At 39.3% G+C, this 21,587-nt stretch overlaps 1 protein-coding gene across 3 annotated transcripts in view; it reads left to right on the top strand.

The window, feature by feature from the left end:
- Nucleotides 1–21,587, top strand: part of RGL1 (ral guanine nucleotide dissociation stimulator like 1) — a 258,267-nt gene that overhangs the window by 160,011 nt on the left and 76,669 nt on the right. For all 3 annotated transcript variants that reach the window (XM_030303435.2, XM_030303437.2, XM_030303436.1), the window contains one exon: nt 13,101–13,309. In XM_030303435.2, the coding sequence (XP_030159295.1) occupies nt 13,101–13,309 (209 nt within the window). The remainder of the gene's footprint in view (nt 1–13,100; nt 13,310–21,587) is intronic.

Here is a 21,587-nt window from a genome sequence, read left to right as displayed (position 1 = left end):
TTTAAGAGCAGGGGAGTGACATGATCTGATTTGTTTTCAGAAGGTCACCATGGATGCCGTAAGAACAATTTAAAAAGGCTTTTGCTTTAGCAGTCCAGCTAAGAGGTGATGGTCAAACATTACATGCTTTTATAATATACATACAGACTTTTCTTGTTTATATGTACAGACTTTTATTTGACTGCATTTGGAATAATCAAGTAAAGCTTGTGTAGTGAACATAATGTTAGATTTGTTACATAAAAAAAAACTCATTTCCATCTTAAAAACATTTAATACTCCTGAAGTGCTTATTGATGTGGTCATAGGCTAATTTCTGGAGATATAAATATAAATATGACTAGTCTTTGACCTTAAAGATTTCACAGTCTACTGGAGGATGCCTGTAAGTAAACAGATGCTGACAACATACTATAGAAAATGTGTGGCTATTACAACTAAAATGGCCACAGGTGTTTCTGTCTATGTCTCTTGGTGGACATACGCAATCATTTCTGTTGGGAACGTACCTAGGAATGGAATTGCTGAATCATAGGACAGGCATGTTTAGCTATAGTGAATACTTGGACTTTATCCTAAAAGTAGAATTTGTGCTTTCGAAAGAACATTTTGGCAAAACTGGAGGCAAGAGAGTGTGGTTCAGTGCCTGTTGCACCTACACAGTTAAGAAGTGAGATCTGAATTAAGGCAGGACCGTGAGGAAGTAGCATAGAATAGGGAGCTATTTAGGAAATGGGACAGGTTGGATGTTGGAGTTGAGGGGAAGACAAGGTGAAGCGGGGGGGGGGGGGTTGATTTGCAGTATTAACTAAGTCAGAGGCCAGAGAAGGGGTGAGATTTTAGAGGAATTAAACAGATTTCTTTTTGTACATGTTGAGTTAGAGTTCCTTATGGATGATCCAGAAGAAGACAAGTTAGAAAAATAGCAAGAACTCAAGTTGGAGTTGGAAGTAAATGTATTTGTGTTACGGGAAACTGTGGGGATGCATGTGTGGGATGGCTAGAAAGAGGACATAGACTAAGAAGAGGTGCAATGTTAGAAATGTTTCCATATTGTTGGTAAGTGAAGGACAAGGGACCAGTGATCAGCCTGTAGTATCAAATGAGAGCCTCGAGGGAGATAAGATAAGAATTCTGGTGAGGTGTGACTCTGGGTCCAGACTACCTAGAATTGAGTCCTGGCTTTGGCCACTGTTTAGCTGTTTGCCCTGAGCCAAGTCACTTAGCCTTTCTCAGCTGCAATTTTCTGTAAAATAGCTGTAAAATGGGGATAATAAATTTATCTGCTTTGTGAGGTTAGTATGGGATACATAAAAGTGCATAGAGTTATTGGTTGTGGTTGTTGAAAAGTGATGTTTGTAAACCAAAGGGGCAGAGAGTTCCAAGAGGGAATCAGTGGTGCGAGTTCTATAGGGATACCTCAGGAGGTGAGTGCCGAAGTGGTTCCGTAGGATTGACAGCCAGGCAGAAGAGTACTGAGGGCAGAAGTGAAATCTATAGGCTAGTCTTAATACCTTTCCTTCTTATAGGAAAGCCCACTGAGTTTCGTAATACAAACACATCAGAAAGATCCCATGGTTTTCTTGAAGGCATCTCAGGTCATTGACATGAGTGTTCATAGCTTGGTTTATTGTATAGTTCTTTTATCTCAAGCAGTTCAAAGTGTATCCCACATTTTTCTGAATCATCCTCTTAACGTCTAGGTAAGTTAAGGAAGGTAAAGGTGACATTCTTCCCAATTTACAGATGAGGACACTGAGACTAAGAGAAGTCACATGGCTTTGCCTAAGCTTATATTAATCAGCTTCTCCTTTATCCCATCAATAAAATTTACTCATCCCTGGGTTAGCATTGTCAAGCACAATATTTTTCACAGGGTAACCAAGGGATCTTCTGCATTTAGAATCACTTGGGATGCTGGCTAAAATGCAGATCCTTTGTCTTTATTCTGGGCTTACTGATCAGAACCTCTGGGACATGGGCTCACGAATCAGTGATTTTGCCAGCACTCCAGGTGATTCTTTTGAAACTGTTTAGTGTGTTCAAGGAAACAGAGCAATAAATCCCTGAGTGTACATTGTTTAGTGACATTTTTCACACACATGAAATCTTTAAGTATTTTACATTCAGAAACACTAACTACTATAACTAAAACTTTAGAACCTTTTCCCAACCTGTTGTCTGATATGTTACCTTTGTGAAATTGAGTAGTATCTTTGGGCCTGAAAGTAAAACTGATTTGACCTATGCATTGGTGTAAACGAACTGGACAATTTATTGGTGTGTTACTGTAGCATTGCTGGGGGTGTCACAGAGAAGCTACGGCCAAGGACTCTATATATTACTTCAGTTTGGTCAATGGGTCCATCTGTGATTACTGTTTTAGTAAATGAAAGCCCGTGTGTGTGTGTGTGTGTGTGTGTATGTGTGTGTGTATTATTGATTATAAAGAGTTGCTTTCTCTATATTCTGGGCTTCTGTTTGCATGTGATAATCAGCCATGTCTCTGTCTGGTATTTCTAGTGGGGCAGCATAAAACTCTCAGGATCCGGTAACTTGACAACTCTGATGCCAGGGAATGGACTCCATTAGAGCAAGCCCATAGCCAGTGAGTGATGGCTCAAAAACCACTTTTTTCCCCTTTGGTTGCGGAGGAGGTGGAGTTTTCTCTGTGAGTTGGCATCTTGTCTGTCTGGTTCTCTGTTTTTATCTATGGCTGTCAGCAGCTACATAGTAGGGACTCAGCAAATACTTGTTGAATGAATGAATCCTCTCAAGTTTATTTAGGAACTATGAAACACAACCAAGTTAAAAAGAATTATTCTAGCCTACTGCTAGATAAATAGAAGGCACTGACAAGTACTTGATGATTAATCGAATGGGAACTAGAAACATAATCTAGTTCTGTGGGATTTTCCCTCCTTCTCTTGACTCTTGGGGTTACAAGAGGTTTTTTTCCCCCACCGGTTCTGAAATTCTCACTCTGAGGCCCCTATTATTTACCTGGCATTATCTCATAAAAAATACACACTAGTCTTAAGTTCTGCACATCTCTTTGCTTCCAAGCCATTAAGTGAAAAATTTCGCATTTGTATTTTATAATCTCCACTGTTAGGTTTTTAAAGAATACAGTCCCTTATTTCCTTCATAGATTCCCTTAGCACCTCACTTAGGTTCTTTGCACGATGGAAGTGCTTTTAATACTGTTTCTACTGACTTGATTTCAAGAGTGGGTCATGAGCGATGGGAATGATGAGCATATTATTAAGAAGACAAATATTTTCTTTGCAACTGACACGCCTGTCTTTTTACATATATTTTTGACACGTTAAATCTATCGAACAAAATGGTTACTCTTTCAGTTTCTGTTCGTTTGGAGAAATTGGATCAGTGTTCTTGCCAGCTATCAGTGCTTTCTATGCTCTGCCTTCTTTATTTTTATTGAGTGTCAGCATTTACAAACCTGCCACTTTGGCTGTATCCCACAGTCAATCATATTGCCATTCTACTTGCATTTTCCTTTCTCTCTAAAGATAGAAGGAAATGATCTCTTGACCAGAGAGATTTATAAACCTAGCAGGTAGGCAAATTAATTAATAATCTGGAAATCAGAGGAGAACGTCAGTGTTCCCCGTGGGTTCTTAGGCTGTCTTATCCAGCAGCTTCTCATACAGGTTACTGACATTGTTTTCCTGGCTCCTTTTGAGCCCTTGGGGGAAGTCATTTGTCCTTCTTAGGCTCAATTTACTCATTTAAGAAACTGTAACAATGAGGGGGATTTTTGTTTTCCTCCAGAGAGGGTGTTTAGCACTAAACCAACGTTTTCCCCCATAGTGCTTGTTAAAGGTTTCAGTCCATGTCAGGAGGTAAGAGGCATAATACCATAGAGCATTTGATGCAGTCAGTCCTAACTTTTGGTGAAAGTTACTGGGGTAGGGGAAAAAATCGAAAAGAGGATTTTAGTATAACACACAGTATCTTCATTTCTTTTATCTGTAGGATCCTGAATAGTTCTTGCAACTGTGCAACATGCCTTCAGATCTGTTATCTAATTTTGTCTCTTTCTCACAACAATCCTATGAAGTATGGAGATTCTGGGCTATTGAATTGTAATAGTCTTGGGTATACAAATCGGGGTTTGAATACCCACTATTGTGTTGCTTTGTGTTTTAACACAACACACTGTAATAGAAAGACAGGGCTGGTTTTATACCCTGACTCTCTCACATTAGGCTAATGGGCTGGGTAACTTTGGGCCAAATCCCTCACTTCTCCAAACCTCAGGTTCCTACAGTAAAGTGAGAATAATTCGTACCAGAAGATTTTTGTAAAGATTGAGCATCTGCCCCATAAGTGCTCAATAAATACCTATTAACCCTCTCTTCTCTTCCTTTTCATTTAGGGCATGAGGATGGTTTTTCTTAGAATTGATTTACAGATTATGAAGAGTAAAATCTACTGAGGAAAAAAAAAGCCATTTTATTTCAGTATATCTTTCGGAGAGATGTACTCAAGATAAACTAAATTGTTCTTCATACCTCACCCTAGATTGGATCACCTGATAGTAGGCTTGAAAGATACCTGCTTGCTCTGTAGATAGCCATTTCTACAAGCCCATGACCTAGGAATATTACTTGTGTCAAACGCAGCACTGAGGACTAGAGTATTTGCCAGAGGCTCTATGTTCCAGAGCTTTGCGGGAACTGTAAAGTTAAATTTTACATTTGAATTTGTAAGTCCACATAGACTTTAAAGATTTAGTTTTGGAGGGGAAAAGAAGCATGTTAGACAGTCATTACTTGAATTCTGAAATCCAGGGGAATAATGATTTACTGGCATTTTGATAATGGGGCTTTGATTTTTATGCTTTATCATTATAAAGGGGGCAATAATAGTGGGAGCAAAATGTTTACTTGGCTTAAAACTGAACTAATCCCATAAGAAGGTGGGGGAGGGTCAGAGATTCCTTAATGTGGTATGGAGAAGAAGAATCAAACTAAGTTTGGAAACTCAGGCAATTGGCACCCCCTGCCATCCACCCCCTCCCCAGGCCCCAAGGATTGGTGAAGGAACCCTTTAAATGTCAGAAGGAGATAAAGCCCCATGGAACTGTCTGTGGGATTTATGGTGGGCTGGGAAAGCTTCTGGGCTGTGGGGAAGCTTTTCCATTCATAGCAGGCTTCATTCATAGACAATATTAGGTCACGTGGAAGCTCATACCCTCTACTGACCTTTTCAGACAGAGGTTGGCTGGGCTGCTCAAAAACAGAATGAGTTCCAGAATGCCAGAGCACCTGTCAACCTGTGACCTCAGGATGTGAAGACCTTGGACATTTGGGGCTCTGAACAAGAGGCAAAGGAGGAAGTTATAAATTTTGCAAGTTTATTCTGGATACTAAACTCTGTGTGATGATTTGTTATTTGGTAAATGCAGCAGACACTTTTTTAGTTCAGACTTCTCTCGCCTTATGCAGCTCTAAGTCCCTGAACTTCTCAAAATAACATGTGATTTCTGTATTTCATAGAGTAGATGACCAAGACATCGGGGCTTGAATTTATTGTCCTAGGCTCATAGTGGCTTAGTCTCAGAAATGGGGCTGGAGCCCAGGTTAATTCATAACATCTCAGTCATCAGCATTCTGTTTCAGGCAGAAAAATAGCACATATAAGTGAAAGTATTTTATTTGGAAAATGTAGCAAACTCCCTGACATCCACCCAATTTTTGGATCTGCCTCCATAAAGACTTTGGAATCTTTTAAAGAGGACCAGAATGTCAGAAATAGGGATCTGTGTCAGGGAAGGTGGAGTCTGTTATGGGTTAACATTGGACCAAGCAGATTCACAGCTGGGAGGACTACTGTCTTTAGGAGATGGAAAACACAACTTCCTGTTTCCCCCAGGAGAGTTCCTGGACTCTGAAGGGGTGATCTAAGGAACCCTGCTGGGACAGGATGGTGGAGGAGCTGGGATTTCGGTGTGATAAAACAACAGCCTTTGTTATTACAGTTCTCTTAGCATTTTCCTGAGGATGAAGGGTACTCGTCATAGAAACCTGACCACATTCGAACATGCGGCTTCAAGTCAAGTCAGCTCTTGGGGATCTTATCAGAGGTGTTTAGAACATGTTTGTTTGTCAAGCACATGCTTCTCTACCTCTTCTCTTTTCACATGTCTACCTTTTCCTTAGTTCAGAGGCAGAATTTCTATCTCCTTTGAGATCAGAGGTCACAATGACAGCACAAATGCCTTAACTGGATGGGAACACAGAAAGAGAAAAATGTTCAACCAGAATGAAGGTGTCTCCTGAATTTACCATTGACATAATCTGAGAGGGACTCCTGGGCAGCGGTATGCTGAATAAATCAGCTCTCCAGAACAAAAGCCCTAATTTGTGTGCAACTAGTCCGTTTCTATGGTGTAAATATTTCCACCATGACTGAACTCACAATACCAACGTGGTGTCATTGGACGTAGAATTGAGGAGGAGTGTGCACAATTGGCTCTTGCAAGTTGAACATGCTGGTTCTGGCAGGCGCTCACTGGACCTTGTATGTTTGCATCATTAGGTGGAAGGTTATGTTGGCATGTGTATAAACCTGACGGCGGAGGTTTCTTCTGAGTTCTCACCCCAGAGGTGCTACCAGAGACCTGGTGGCGTGCCAGTTTGTCACTGGGCAGATGCTTCTTCTAGTGCTTTGGCTCCTTTGCTCCTGGAACCTTCTTAATTTTGGTACTCTTCCGGATGCCATTCTCAGCCCTCTATTCTTCCTGTTCCACACAGTCTGCCTGGGAGAGGAAAGCCACTTTACTTGATGTAATGTCTACATACTTCCATCTTAGATTTGTAACTTTTAGATTTGTAACTGCCTGTTGGACTGTAATATTGGAAAATCCCGAAGACACTTCAACTTCTACATTTCTCTCTCTCTTTTTTTTTTTAAGTTTATTTCTTTATTTTGACAGAGGAAGGGGCAGAGAGAGAGGGAGAGAGTGAATGAGTGAATCCCAAGAAGGTTCTGCATCGTCAGCATGGGGCTCAATCTCACCACCGTGAGATCATGACCTGAGCCGAACTCAAGACTCAGACACGTTCAACCAACTGAGCCACCCAGGCACCCCTCAAGTTCTACATTTGTAAATTGGAATTCCGTACCTCTGCCCCACGAAAATCTGACTTCGCTTCCTCAACTTTCTTTCATATAGGTGGCATGATTATCGTTCCAGTCATTCACACTAAAACTCACGTAAATGTTCCAGATTCTTTTTCAGATCTTCATCCTCTGCATCCAGCTCTTCGCCAAGTCTTGACAATTCCTGAGTATTCCCTAAATGTGTCCCTCCACTCAGCACTTTCTCTATTCTTATCGTTGTTACACAAGTTAAGGCCCTTACCATTGCTCATCTGGAGTATTAACAACTTTCTCACTGATTTTCTCAACTTTAAACTTCCCATCACATGTTTCCTCCACACTGTGATTTCTCGGACCATGCTTAAAACTGTAGGAAATGGACTCTAAGCTTTTTAGGATTTGACCTGAGTCCTCTGTGATTAGGTAGCTCCCTGCTGACTCTCTGGCCAACCTGTCCATTCCTTTTGCCATGTTGCTCCCGTAGCCATGTTCCCTCCCATCACACCTCTTTTTTTTTTTTTTTTAAATTTTTTAATGTTTATTTCTTTTTGAGAGAGAGAGGGGGGCAGAGAGAGGGGAGGAGCAGAGAGAGAGGGAGACACAGAATCTGAAGCAGGCTCTAGGCTCTGAGCTGTCAGCACGGAGCTCGATGCAGGGCTCGAACCCACGAGCCATGAGATCATGACCTGAGCCAAAGTCGGATACTTAACCGACTGAGCCACCCAGGTGCCCTGTCACACCTCTTTTCTTTTCTTTTTAAAAATTTTTATGTTTATTTATTTTTGAGAGAGAGACAGAGTGTGCGCGGGGGAGGAGCAGAGAGAGAGGGAGTCACAGAATCTGAAGCAGGCTCCAGGCTCTGAACTGTCAGCACAGAGCCCGATGAGGGACTCAAACTCATGAGCCATGAGATCACGACTGAGCCGAAGTTGGACGCTTAGCCGACTGAGCCTCCCAGACGCCCATACCTCTTTTCTTAATGTCTTTGTTTGTGCTGGTGTCTCTGTCTGCTGTGTCCTCCCCACCGTTGTTAACTCATGACTTAAAACCCGGTGTCGGAATCCCCTATTTAGGATGCCTTTTTTGATGCCATCTCTATGTTGGGTCCCTCCTGGTTCTTCCATGGTATCTGCCTATCTATCTCTCCTTTTTTGTTTTGGGGGTTGTTTTTTTTTTTTTCCTCATTTCGCATCATAATGGTTTCTTTGCGTCTGTTTCCTCCACTAGACCCAGTAACCTGGGTGTCAGAACCGCATACTATTTACCTTTATGTCTCTACTATCTTATACGGTGCCTGACACACAGTACCGTTAGTTAATGTGTGGCCAAATAAACAAAAGAGAGATCCATGCTATGCTCTTTGTATGCATTTAACATCGTGCTACCAAATAAAGATAAAAATACAGTGTGCCAGGTTAAGTTTGAAATTCACATAAACAACAAATAATGTTTCAGTATGAATAGGTCCTAAATATTACACGGGACATACTTATGCCCCCCAAGTTATTTTGTTATTCATTATTTACCTGAAGTTAAAATCTAAGCATCCTGGCAAACTTAACCTAGAAAAAAATTGAGTTCATACCTGAAAGTTCACACAATGCAGAAGCTCACACTCAACTTGACATCACCTGCCCAGAAGCTCACACTGAAGTTGACATCACTTGCCCTAGGGTTTTGTACACGGTGCTTTGCATCTCTCCATGCCTTATGTGTAAAGAGCTCACAATACTCAGATGCACTGGCCTTGCCATACAGTCTGCCATGTGCCATAACACACACATGCGTTTGTTTCCTCTGCATGGTAAGCACATTTCATCTATACGTATCCGGGCAAGAATACAGACAGACGCAGAGCTTTTTCGTGCATCCCGTCATGGTCTTTCCTGACCTATGGTGGTTTCTTGTTGCTGGATGGTGGGTTTTTTGAAACCAGGAGTATAGCACACCTTCCAAAGGCTATAAAATCTTAGATGTGGGTTTTAGATTTTGTCAGAGAGTTATGACTAGAAAACTACTCACTGTTTACATTTCTGCTCAGGCCAGGATGCTTGAGAGCTGACGTTCTGAAGGTTGAGCATGGCTTGGACAAAGACGTCATACTGTCTGTAGTCTAATGACCTTGTGGACATAGCATGTCCCCTGTTAAAGTATCAGATGACTGATGTATTATTTTGATGGAAGGAAATTTTTTTTTTCAAGTCAGAAACACTGAAGCTGTTAACAGTTTATGTTTTGGAAGGCGAAAGAGTGTATTTCTCCGTGACTGGCAACAGAATTGAAATATGGCACATTTCATCTCTCATCCCTCATGCCAGAATTAATAATTATGGAAATTCCTCAGCTAGGACAGTTGGGCAGAGTTGTAGATATTTACCCCATAGGAGTCAGGCATGTTCTCTCAGGAAAAGCTGACTTTTAATGGCAGAGAGATTGCCCCTCCACCCCACTCCAAAATCCTGAAACATTTTTGTGGCCTCGGTATCATGATCTTGTCAGTAAGACGATGGTCTCTGATTAAATCCAGATTGAGCTGTTTCCTGTTAGCGTGCTAACCCAGAGGGCAGGCTCAGCCCTCCGTGTATTGCTCTCTGAGTCTGGGTTATTAAACACTTGTCTGCCAAGGCTCGGTCCCTGCCTCCCTCACTTTTCTTTTAAACTAGGATTCAAAGGTATTGAGATATTACACACAGAAGAGATCCCAAACTCTTAAAAGGGTCCTATGGCTGTTGAGTATTTTGCTGCAAAAAAATTTGCTAAACTAAAATTTAGCAAATTTTCCTCTAGTCTGACCATAAGGCAGAGTTATGTTTTCTGTTTCACTTTTATATAATTTTATTTCAAAATAATTCCAGCAACAAGCAGATAATTTCCAAATTTTTGTGTCACAAAGAAACACTCCACTTGAGTGTTGGTAAATTAGAACTCATCTTCAAAATCTTCCCTTCTGTTCTAGCAAGTTGATATTAGGGTGCTTAGCAAATGTGCAGAAAATGGCATTAAGCAAGTGTTCTGACACCTTAACGTGCCTTGTTAATTTTTTTGTGAGAATGATTCTAGGCACCAGAGCAATTCCTGTGCTTCATTTTATATTGTCACTCATGCTCACTCATTGCACTTAGTGAATAATATTTTTCTTTTTTTTTTTAAATGTTTATTTATTTTTGAAAGATAGAGAGCAAGCGAGCGGGGGAGGGTGGACACAGAATCCAAAGCAGGCTCCAGCTCTGAGCTGTCAGCACAGAGCTCAACGCAGGGCTCGAACTCACAAACCACAGGATCATGACCTGAGCTGAAGTCGGATGCTTAACTGACTGAGCCACCGAGGTGCCCCAATAATTTTTAAAATCTAAATAAGTCAAAGTATTTTATTAGCTATTCTCTTAGCTCAGACATGGTTCTTCCTAATGTACAGATGCAAACACTGAGGGACAAAAACCGTTATTGGGGAGGTATAGGGATCAGGCAAGCATATTGAGAGTTTTTTCCAGAGGAAAAGGAGGACCAAAAGGAAGCGACTGGGTTAATGAGTAACAGGATTCCATTCCCAAGGGAGAGCCTTGGCTTCCTGCCAACTCTGCTTTCTGGCAGGAAAGGGGACCCACTTCATCAGGCCCTTTGACAAACATTTTTCTCTGTGTGTGAAATTTTGGCTACATCGGTGCTCAGGGAAAAATCAGTTCTTTTAAATAGCTTTTACTTTCCATAAGAAAATATGTAAAGTGGAATTTGCATTGTGAGTAAAAGGAGAATCCTCAAATTACAAAATTGTTTGGTAAGGGAACATTGTCACAAGGTGAGGAAGCTTGATTTAGAACTAGAGCTTGAATATCCCTGGAGAATGAGAAGCCATTCCTTTCATTATTGTTAACGTTTGACACTGAAGCATATTTTTTAAGCTGCTTTTTAATATTACCAGGCTGATCATTTGTTTGGGACCAGATCTTTTGAGTAAAACATAGAAAAAACATCCCTACATTTTGGTATTAAGAAAGACGTCAAAGGGATATATAGATGTTTGAAGATAAAAATTAACATTGTATTTTATAATGTCTTTTTTTTTTTTTAGTGAAAAGTGGCAAAAGTGAATTATGGTTTAAACACATCGCAGTGACTTACTAAGCTAACATTTTCCCAAGTATGTTCATCCTGATGATCTGCAAGATGCTGGGAGAGTAAAGGGGCTCCATTTGGAAGGATCATGTATCATGATTGTGTATCCCCCTCTTAGAGTTTCATAACATGTTAGCATATTGAAGACTTTAAGAAATTCTGTAGTAAAGAAATGTATTTGACCTTGTTTTGCTCTGCAGTTCCCAAACTTGACCGCAGGACCTTTTGTTTCAGAACTAGTGTTTTACCAGCACCCACGTAGGGCAGCACTGCAGCACTGTACTAACTGGTAAAACAAGTAATTAGACTTTGAAACCATATATCCTTTTCATTTATTGTTTCAGCTTAAAGTGAACTGACACTCCCGGGAGGATAGGTGGATACTATTAGGCCTATTTTAAAACTACATATACAGTGATAAAGAACAGTTATCAGGCCGTGGTTGGAGTCAACGGGCAGAAGAGGTCTGCAGAAACATTTGGTATTTTGCCCAAACCAGATCCCTCCCTTAGTAAAGTGAAAGTATCCTTCGAGAATGAAATAAAGAAACAAAGTCATGCACTGTGGAAGCCTGAGTCTTAATGTTAAGTCCTGTTAGCAGTTAGACATAATGACATTAAGCTATTCTAACCCTTTTCTAAAAGCGATCGCCACCATTTCGGTCTTACTGGAAGCAATCTTGCCAGCTAATTTCCTTCCAGTGGTTTAACATCTGGCAGGCCAGGTGAAGAGAAAGCAAACATGCTACTTAGCACCGTGTCGTCATTTAGAGATTCAGTTCCCTCTTCTTTGCTCCTCTTCCTCAATTTTCGAATGTCTGGTTATTTCAATTTAGGAAAAGCTGACATACAACAATTCAAACTTACAGTTCACAAAACCTGCCTGGCTATTGTTTGCATCACTGACAATGATTATTTGCTTAGAAAAGGATCCTCTCAGTAGGTCATCTTCATGCTTATGAAGGACAAGTTAAGCTGAAAATTGCATCTTTGTATCATTTGTTAGGTGCAGATTTATTGCAGGATGTAAGGCACACCCCTGTTTTTCTTCATGCTCAGTGTTCAAGCTTTACATATCTTTATCAATAGTCAGTTCTTATGTTTTGTGCAGTTGTACCTGCCAATATTATTTGCAATTTCATTCTCATGTGATGGCTACTTCTCATGAGCACATGTCTTTTCTTGTTCGTTGCAAGTCTCCAGAAATCAGAGATCATACACCCATCCACCCTTCCCATTACTCCCCAGAGGTTAGCCCAGGGCCGCTTGGTATAAGCCACTTCTTGGTCAGTTACGTTGATTGCTGATGATACTGAATCAGGAAGGATATTGCTTCTTGTGGACTGAAGAACACCGGATCATGGTCACATCTCCGTAGATATCCGAATATACTCCTGATTTTTCAGCCTAGCGATATGTCAACCGGCTCATACAAATCCTAAAAATTTAACAATCGGCTCTCCAAAGCCAGTAGGAGTCTGTTCCACCACTGTAGGAGCTGTCTTTAAGAATGAGTTTGACAACTTACCATGGAACAGTACAAAGGGGATGATTGATAACTTTTGCTAAACTTGATCCTGGGGTCATGGAAAACATTCTTGATAAAATAGGCCAGCAACCTAATTCTTTATAGGGGATTAAGTAGAGGCAGGTGTAAGCACTATGAAATAAAGCAGCATGAATATCATCACCACCTCCTCACTCTACTACACCCATGGGTGAGAGGATTGTTTTACGTGGCTTGAGGGGAACTAAGAGCACGGAAAACACGATAGTCTATGCTTCCACTGGTCCACTGATTGTGGTTTTCCTTTAGGGAGCATTTCGCCTGATCATAATCATGAATTTCTTGTACAGGTTGAAGGGGACCAGCTGCCTCCAGGACACACAGTCAGTCAATATGAGACCTGTAAGATCAGGACCATAAAAGCTGGCACCTTGGAGAAGCTTGTGGAGAACCTGCTGACGGCGTTTGGGGACAATGACTTTACCTATATCAGCATCTTTCTGTCAACATACAGAGGCTTTGCCTCCACCAAAGAGGTGCTGGAGCTGCTGCTGGACAGGTAAGAATCCAAAGGAGTTTGAGAGATGACAGAAACGCGAGAAAGGCCTTGTGCAGGGTGAAGACCTGAGTTTCAGACTCACCTGCACTTGGTATGCTGAGAGGGATGTGTGAGAAAGGACCCACTGGAAGGAACAAACTTTGGAACAGGTGGCACAAAGACTTTTCAAGAGCCACGTTATGGTTTATTTCTGGTAGATATACCTTAGAAGAATCTGTAGAAAACTCTATGAAATCTTTGGGAGTACCTGCCATAAATGTATACTCCGTTGTGTATAGATTGCAGTTACTGTTTGCCCCCCTAAAATTTTCTCCATATTTTAATAGTTCTATATTATTCTAGTAAATAAGCAATTAACTAGGAATCTTACTGAGTTGTTGGGAGAATTAAATATGCTAATATGTGTGAAGTATGGAGCTCAGTATTAGATCCATAGGAAGAATCTAATGGATGGCAGCTTTAATATAATGATGATGATAATATTATTAACAATCACAATGCAGTGACTGCTCTCTGAATATTATCCTCGGTTTATGTTGTTAGGTCATATGTTACAGATAGCAGAGCAGTGTATATTATATTTTACACATTAATAATTCTGTTTCCCCTCCTTGGTTTTGCCTTATTTATAATTAAACTTGACCTTTTAATAAATTGTTATTAAATTGACTTGATACTGGGAGGAAGAAAAACCATCAGCCAAACAATTGTTTTAGAGACATGAGAGTTGTCATTTTAAATCCTTATATTTTGGAGTTTCCTGCATAAGAAAGGAAATGAGATAGGCTTTTTTTGTTGGAGTAGTTGAATACTGACTTTTAACTAGGTTTTTAAAAAATTTTGAAGTGTTCTGTGCCCATAGAAGAGTATAAAAAGAAACATTCATGTTTTCTCATATTGCTACATTTCCCCAAATATCTTTTATTAGGCTTTTAAAAAATTGTAGAACTGGGAAGAAGAAAATTGGACCATAATCTAATTAGGCAGATAACACATATTAACATTTTAAAAATAGAAGTATCCGTGTATATAGAGAAAAGTTCAAACAATTCAGAAAATTATAAAAAGTAAACATTTTTCATTCCTCCTGGGTAATCACTGTAAACCATTCCTTTTGTATTCTTCCCCAAATTTTCTGGGCTTATCTACATGTACATAAATACACATTTATATAAATATATATCATATTTATTCATATATGATATTTATCAAAAATATCATATTTTTATATGACATAAATAGAATCATAGTACAGTCTGTTCTACAACTTTGGTTTTTTACTTACCTGTTTTGGAGATTTTTTTATTCATAAAGAGAATTAACATACGTGAAAGGCTTAGAACAGTGGCTGGCATATTGAAAGCTCAAGAAATGTAAGTTATTGTCATTTCAAAATCACATATAGATGTATTTACCATATTCTTTTTGGTGGCTTTAGTAGTATTTATTGAGTAGGTTATTCTATGGGTGGACAGTTAAGCTCACTCCAGTTTTTTAATTTGTTTTTAAAATTTTTATGTATTAAAATGTTTTTAATGTTTATTTTTGAGAGAGAGAAAGAGCAGGGGGAGGGTGCAGAGAGAGAGGGAGACACAGAATCTGAAGAAAGCTTCAGGCTCTGAGCTGTCAGCACAGAGCCTGATGTGGGGCTCGAACTCATGAGCCCTGAGATCACGTGACATGAGCTGAAGCCAGATGCTTAACCGACTGAGCCACCTGGGTGCCCCTGTTTTTAAAATGTTTAAACAATGCTGCAAAGAGTATCTTTGAATATATACCTTCCAAGTACTTGTGTGAGAATTCTGTAGGATCATTTCATAGAAGAGTGGTGGATAGGACAAAATATATAAATATTTTAAAATGTCAAAGATATTGGGGCACCTGGATGGCTCAGTCGGTTAACCGTCCAACTTCGGCTCAGGTCATGATCTCACAGTTCATGGGTTTGAGCCCCGCGTCGGGCTCTGTGCTGACAGCTCAGCGCCTGGAACCTTCTTTGGATTCTGTGTCTCCTTCTCTCTCTGTCCCTCCCCCACTCACCTCTGTCTCTCTGTCTCAAAAATAAATAAACATTAAAAAAATAAAATAAAACGTGAAAGATGTTGCTAAATTGTCCTTCAGAAAGTTGCACCAACCACATTTCTGTTCACAGAGAATGAGCGGCCTGTTCCCTTGCTTTCCCCACACCCTTGTGACCTGTGAATATTTTCACCTCTGCCATTGAAACCATCTCTACTGTCGTCTGTCCATTGAAAAATAGCTTATTGTTTTTTTAAGTTTCTTACATTTGTGAGTGAGGTTTAGCATCTTTCAAACATTTGCTGGGCTTTTGTGTTTTTCTGTTTACATCTTTTCATATCCTTTACTTATTTTTATTTGGGACTATTATCATCTACTTATAACTGTTTAATATATTATGACATTATTTTTTTGCTTATCATGTGTTGAAAATATTTCTCCCAGTTTGTCCCTTGGTTTTAAAAGTTGTTCATTAATATTTTCCATGAAGACATTTAAAATATTTTTTATGTGGTCATCTCTATCAGTCTTAAATAAGGCTTAAATAAGGTATTTTCCTCATAGATGCAATGTAGAGTGAAATCATCTGGACCAACGTTTATTCATATGTTCATATTCAGGAACATTGAAAAATGCCTATCCTTTATCATACATTGATCTGGGTCTCATAACTCTGGACTTCAGCATAGAAAAGAAGTTCTGTAGTTTTTTTGTATGCACTTTAAATGTTAAGCTCTTAAAAATGTTAAGCCTGGAGTATAAACTTGTGGGATTAGTAAGTCATTTCTTTCATAGTTTGTTTGCTTGTGTAATATCAACACCTATAAATAGAGCTTGGAGAAGTGTATGAATTTTCCTTCTAGTCACATATATGGAAAGGATGCAGTATATGCAGACAGTATGAGGAAATAGGTCAACACATCAAAAACTCCTACAAGTTTTCTTTGGAATTGACAACCTCTTTTTCTTATGGGTAGCTCTACTGATAATAGGCCACAGATGTCCACAGCCAGTAAAGAAGCGCACGTGAATTCCAGCTGTTCATCATAAGCAGTGGACATACACACAGGAACTAGAGTGTTTAGTCTGTGACTCATGTACATCCAGCGTTTATTTGATGATTTTTTAAATCTTCTCTTTGTTCTTTTATAGGAGGTACACATTTTTTTATTTTTAAAAGATTAACTGGATGACAGTTATTAAATAACGGAATCAACATGAATTCAAATTACATTCAGTTCAAACTATCATTTAAGGTATAACTGAACGAAAGAGTTAAGGTTTATCTTGACCTGTTGGATGAGCCAAGGCTTGGCCTTAAATTTCATCTCCTACTCCTGTCCTTTGCTTGCCTCTGAAATGAATGGAATCAACAAGTGCCAAATGCCTATAAAATACCCGGGACTCAGCAAGACACTATTTGAGTGAAACAGAAATATAGGACTTGGTCGTTTTTCACCCTTGTGGTGAATTTACTGTGAAGCTGTTGGTACTTAACCTCCAGGGACCCTCACTTACTTGCAATACTGTCTACATCATTTATATTCACAATATTGTAATCTTTTTCTTAGAGAGGACCCTTCAAGTTACATATGCTGTGCAAAACCTGGTTGCACTCCTTGAGAACTTAGTATTTTACTGCAAAAGATAAGGCTTACACTCATAAAACAAGTAGACAACCACTTAAGGTGGTGTAAAAAATGAAATTGTAACGTGTTCTGCGGAAGTTCAGAGAAATAAATCTTGTTTATTTTGCTTCCCTCGTGGAAATGTGGATTTGTCCATGTATGTACGCACTTCAATATGAATATTTCTCCCATTTCCCACTCACGTAGATCTTGTGACCAGATGTTCATCTTTGTTCAGTTTTAACCAAAATACAGATTCTGTGAAACACTTGATTCTTAAATTGGCCGTTGAGAGTTTTCATGTCTGTAATTGGGACGTAGGCAATTAAATTGCACAAACTTACCTACCCCGAAGATGAGTTTGATATACTATTTTTTTGTTAGTCAATTGTGGTATAGTTGTTTGTGAGTCTCTGATATAACTTTTTATGATTTCTCTTAGTTTCTTAATAGTAGATTGCTTATCTTTTGTGAAATCAACACCGGGAAGTTACTATAGGATGTGCTAATCCTAACAAGTCAAGAAGGGATTGAAGGCAGGTGCCGTAGTCTTTCTTGTGCCCCCAGAGGAAAGCTTATTTGAAGTCGAACTTTGATTTTCCTTAAGACTTCCAATCATGTGGCTTTTCTTGTATGGAGCTTTATGTAATTAAAAAAGTCCTTTTATATACGTTTTTTCATTCTGCTAACATGAGTCCTTGTGATTGACCAATAGAAAGCAGCTTGAAGTCATATATGGCTAATTCCATGCGTTTGCTTTATCTCTTACTTGGAGTTGTCAGCAGTTCACCAAGAATCCAGTTTTCTGTGCTTCTCACCATGGTTCAGTTAATTCTAGGGCTCACAGACTTCATTTTTAACCTAAGAGAAAGTTTTGGATTGTGGCTTAGCTCTTTGTGTTAGGCCTTTGTGATTTTGTTTTCTCTAACTTCACACATACATTCCACTTAAACATATATTCTTTCCACCATACCCTTAAAAAAAGTAAGGGAGTTAGGTACCACTGAAAATACTTAACCTCAAATGTAGGGAGAATCCTGTCTCAGCTAGTGACCCTCACTGAGGACCATGAAATGTTTATACACATAGCTAGATTTTTCTTCAGACAGCTGTCATTAGCTACTTTTGGCCTATTCTTGATCATTCTCCTTGATCTGTAACTTTCATATCAGAAGTAAGAAGACTTCCAAAGACAAACAATAGTGGTGAATAGGTCTCCAGAAACTTTTGGTAAGTCACTATTGGCGCTCAGTTCACAGTTTGGGAAGGACTGGGCAAATCTGAACTGACTCTTGGTAGCAAGTGAATTCTTCCAGTAGAGGACCTTTGGAGAGGATAAAGGTGGAAGGCATCCATAAACATGGTACTTTCAGACCAATCTGACTTGAATTTGCTTGCTTAGGTCACAGAGAAGAGACTAACTCAGTGGCTCTTTGAACTTACTTCCTCTATCCATGTTTTCTGGCCATGCATTTTCACAGGCTTTATCTCAGTTTATTTATCATTATATTACCCACCCCCCATGTTTGCAGATGAGAAAATTGAGGCCCAGAAACATTTAATCAGTGAGTGGCAGAGCTGGAATTAAAACCTACCTCTTTCTGATTTAGAATCTCTTTCTAAGCATACCTTATCACTTCCCTTGATTTGTTAATGCCATTTTAAAGGAAGGGCTGATTTGGGGATACCCCTCAGCTATCCTCAATTGATTTTCCTTGGAAACTATATTACTCTCTTCACATAGTTGTGAGCAATTCACTTGAACATCAATGTTCCTGTTCATTCCTCTATTCAAATGATAGTTACCAGATGTTTAATATGTACCACACCCTGTACTGTACAAGGTGCTGTGTATATGGTAGACAAACTGGTCATGACGCCTGTATTCTTCATACTTAATGGCTAGTGGGGAAGAGTAACATTAAATCACCATACAAATCAATGTGTAGAGTTAAAATTGATACAATCCTTGGGACGTAAGAACTAGATTCTGTGACAGAGACAATTAAGAGAGGATTTGGGGAGGTGGATATTACCCAAACAAAACTGGATGCTGGCCAGTGATTTGGGGTGTTTAACTAGGTCATGGACCATCAAGGTCACAGCTGGGTCTGTGTGTCTAGAGTGTTTGTGTTTATTCGATGTGTTCCGGCCAGATCCACTAACCTGAATCTGCTGCTTCCCAAAGAGGACTCTCTTCTTGGAGGACAAGAGTACAGTAAATGAGAAAGTTTTGGAGGATTTATGCAAATATATTATCACTATGGAGATAGTAATCTTAAATTCATACTTTATGATGCCTGGAGTAATAACACCTTCATATGTAAAATAGGATGTACCAATAACCAGCAAGAACGGAGCTGATTTACTAAGTGAAGCCAGTTTCTCCACAGCACAGAGAAGAGTCAGTCAAATATAAAGCTTGACAAAATAAGTTATTCAGAGGAAGACATACCATATGATTTCACTCATATGTGGAATTTAAGAAACAAAACAAGCAAAGATAAAAAGAGAGAGAGAGAGAGAGAGAATGAGAAACAGACTCTTAACTGTAGAGAACAAATTGATGATTACCAGAGGGGAGAGGGAAGGGGAATGGGTTAAGTAGATGATGGGAATTATGGAGGGCACTTGTGATGAGCACAGGGTGATGTATAGAAATGTTAAATTACTGTATTGTACACTGGAAACTGATATAACACTGTATGTTAACTAACTGGAATTAAAATAAAAACTTAAAAAAATATGAAGCTTTAAAATATTTTGTTTCCATAGATTTTGTCATAATGCCAAATATGCTTCCATTTCCTTTCAGAGTTTTAGGATACTTTATGGGAAAAGCAATTTTCCCGTCTTTTAGTTTTGAGATTCATGTGCTAAGCATAGAGTGTAATGGGTTCAGGAGTCAAAAGTGAATTTGATACCAGTTTTGCACTCCTGACTTGCTCTGCAACATTGGACAAGTTACTTTATCTTACTAGCTTCAGGTTCCTTATCTCTAACATTAGAATGAACAATAACCCTAATATGGGGTTATTATGAGGCTTAAGCTCAATAATATGAAGTTCTTAGTATAGTGGCTGGCAACTATTAAGTGCTTAGGAGATTACCGTTAGTTTTGATTTCTTCATGGAGCTTAATACTTTTGAAATTATCTTTCTTATTTATCTTTCTCATTTCTTGACTGTCTTCCCTGCTTAGCGACCATGTCTGTCTTGTTCACAGCTGAATCCTTAGAGAGGAATGGTATGTGGCAGTAGGTACTTAGGAACCATCTAACAAGTAAATAATGCTTTATATGTTATTCATGTCTGTCATGAGCCCTTGCGTTGGAAGGTACAATAGTGAACATTACCCAGAATCTGCACCCATTTAGTGGGATAGACAAATCTAAAGACTTGTACCATTATTGTCAACGCAGTACTTTAAAAGACTATTTTGGCGGGCACCTGGGTAGGTCGGTCAGTTAAGTGTCTGACTTTGGCACAGGTCATGATCTCACCATTTGTGGGTTCGAGCCCCACATAGGGCTCTCTGCTGTCAGTGCAGGGCCCACTTCGTATCCTCTGTCTCCCTCTCTCTCTGCCCCTTTCCTGCTCACACACATGTTCTCTCTCTCCTTCAAAGATAAATAAATATTTAAAAAAAATTTTTTTTTAAATAGGGGCACCTGGGTGGCTCAGTCGAGTAAGTCCAACTTAGGCTCAGGTCATGATCTCACTGCTTGGGAGTTTAAGCTCTGCATCAGGCTCTATGCTGACAGCTCGGAGCCTGGAGCCTGCTTCAGATTCTGTCTCCGTCTCTCTGCCCCTCCACTACTCATGCTCTGCTTCTCTCTGTCTCTCTCTGTCTCTGTCTCTCTTTCTCTGTCTTTCTCTCTCAAAAAATATAAAATGAAACCTTAACAAAATTAAAAAAAATTTTTAAAAAGACTATTTTTTATAGAAGTTTAAGGTTCATAGCAAAAATTGTGGAAAGTATAGAGATTTTCCACATACTTCCTGCCCCCACACATACCCCCACTGCCAACATCCCCCACTAGAGTGGTACATTTGTTACAATCATTGACACATCATTATTGCCCAAAGTCCATAGTTTACATTAGGGTTCACACTTGGTGTTGTATGTTCTGTGGGTTTAAACAAATGTATAATGACATGTATCCATTATTATACTATCATACAGAATAGTTTCACTACCCTAAAAATCCTCAGTGTTCTGCCTGTTCATCTCTCCCTTCCCCCACCCCAGTCCCTGATAATCACCGATCTTTTCACTGCCTCCATAGTTTTGCCTTTTCCAGAATGTCATATAGTTGGAATCATACGGTATGTAGCCTTTTCAGATTGACTTCTTTCACTTAGTAGCATGTAATTAAGCTTCTCCATGTCTTTTCACAGCTTAATAGCTCATTTCTTTTTAGTGCTGAGTAACATTCCATTGTCTGAATATAATGGTGGACAAACTGCTCATGACTCCTGTATTCATTTTCTCTCAAAAATTAAACATTAAAAAAAAGAAATAAAAGGACATTGTTATATCCGAGGTCATCTGAGTTTTCTCCTAAGTAATTGTCTAGAAGTTTTATAGCTTGTTTTACATTTAGGTCTGTGATCCATTTTGAGTTGATT

The sequence above is a fragment of the Lynx canadensis genome, chromosome F1 (genome assembly GCF_007474595.2).
Source record: "Lynx canadensis isolate LIC74 chromosome F1, mLynCan4.pri.v2, whole genome shotgun sequence".
Taxonomy (NCBI): Eukaryota; Metazoa; Chordata; class Mammalia; order Carnivora; family Felidae; genus Lynx; species Lynx canadensis.
Note: the sequence above shows the minus strand (reverse complement) of the source record. Positions and strands in the feature narration are given on the sequence as shown.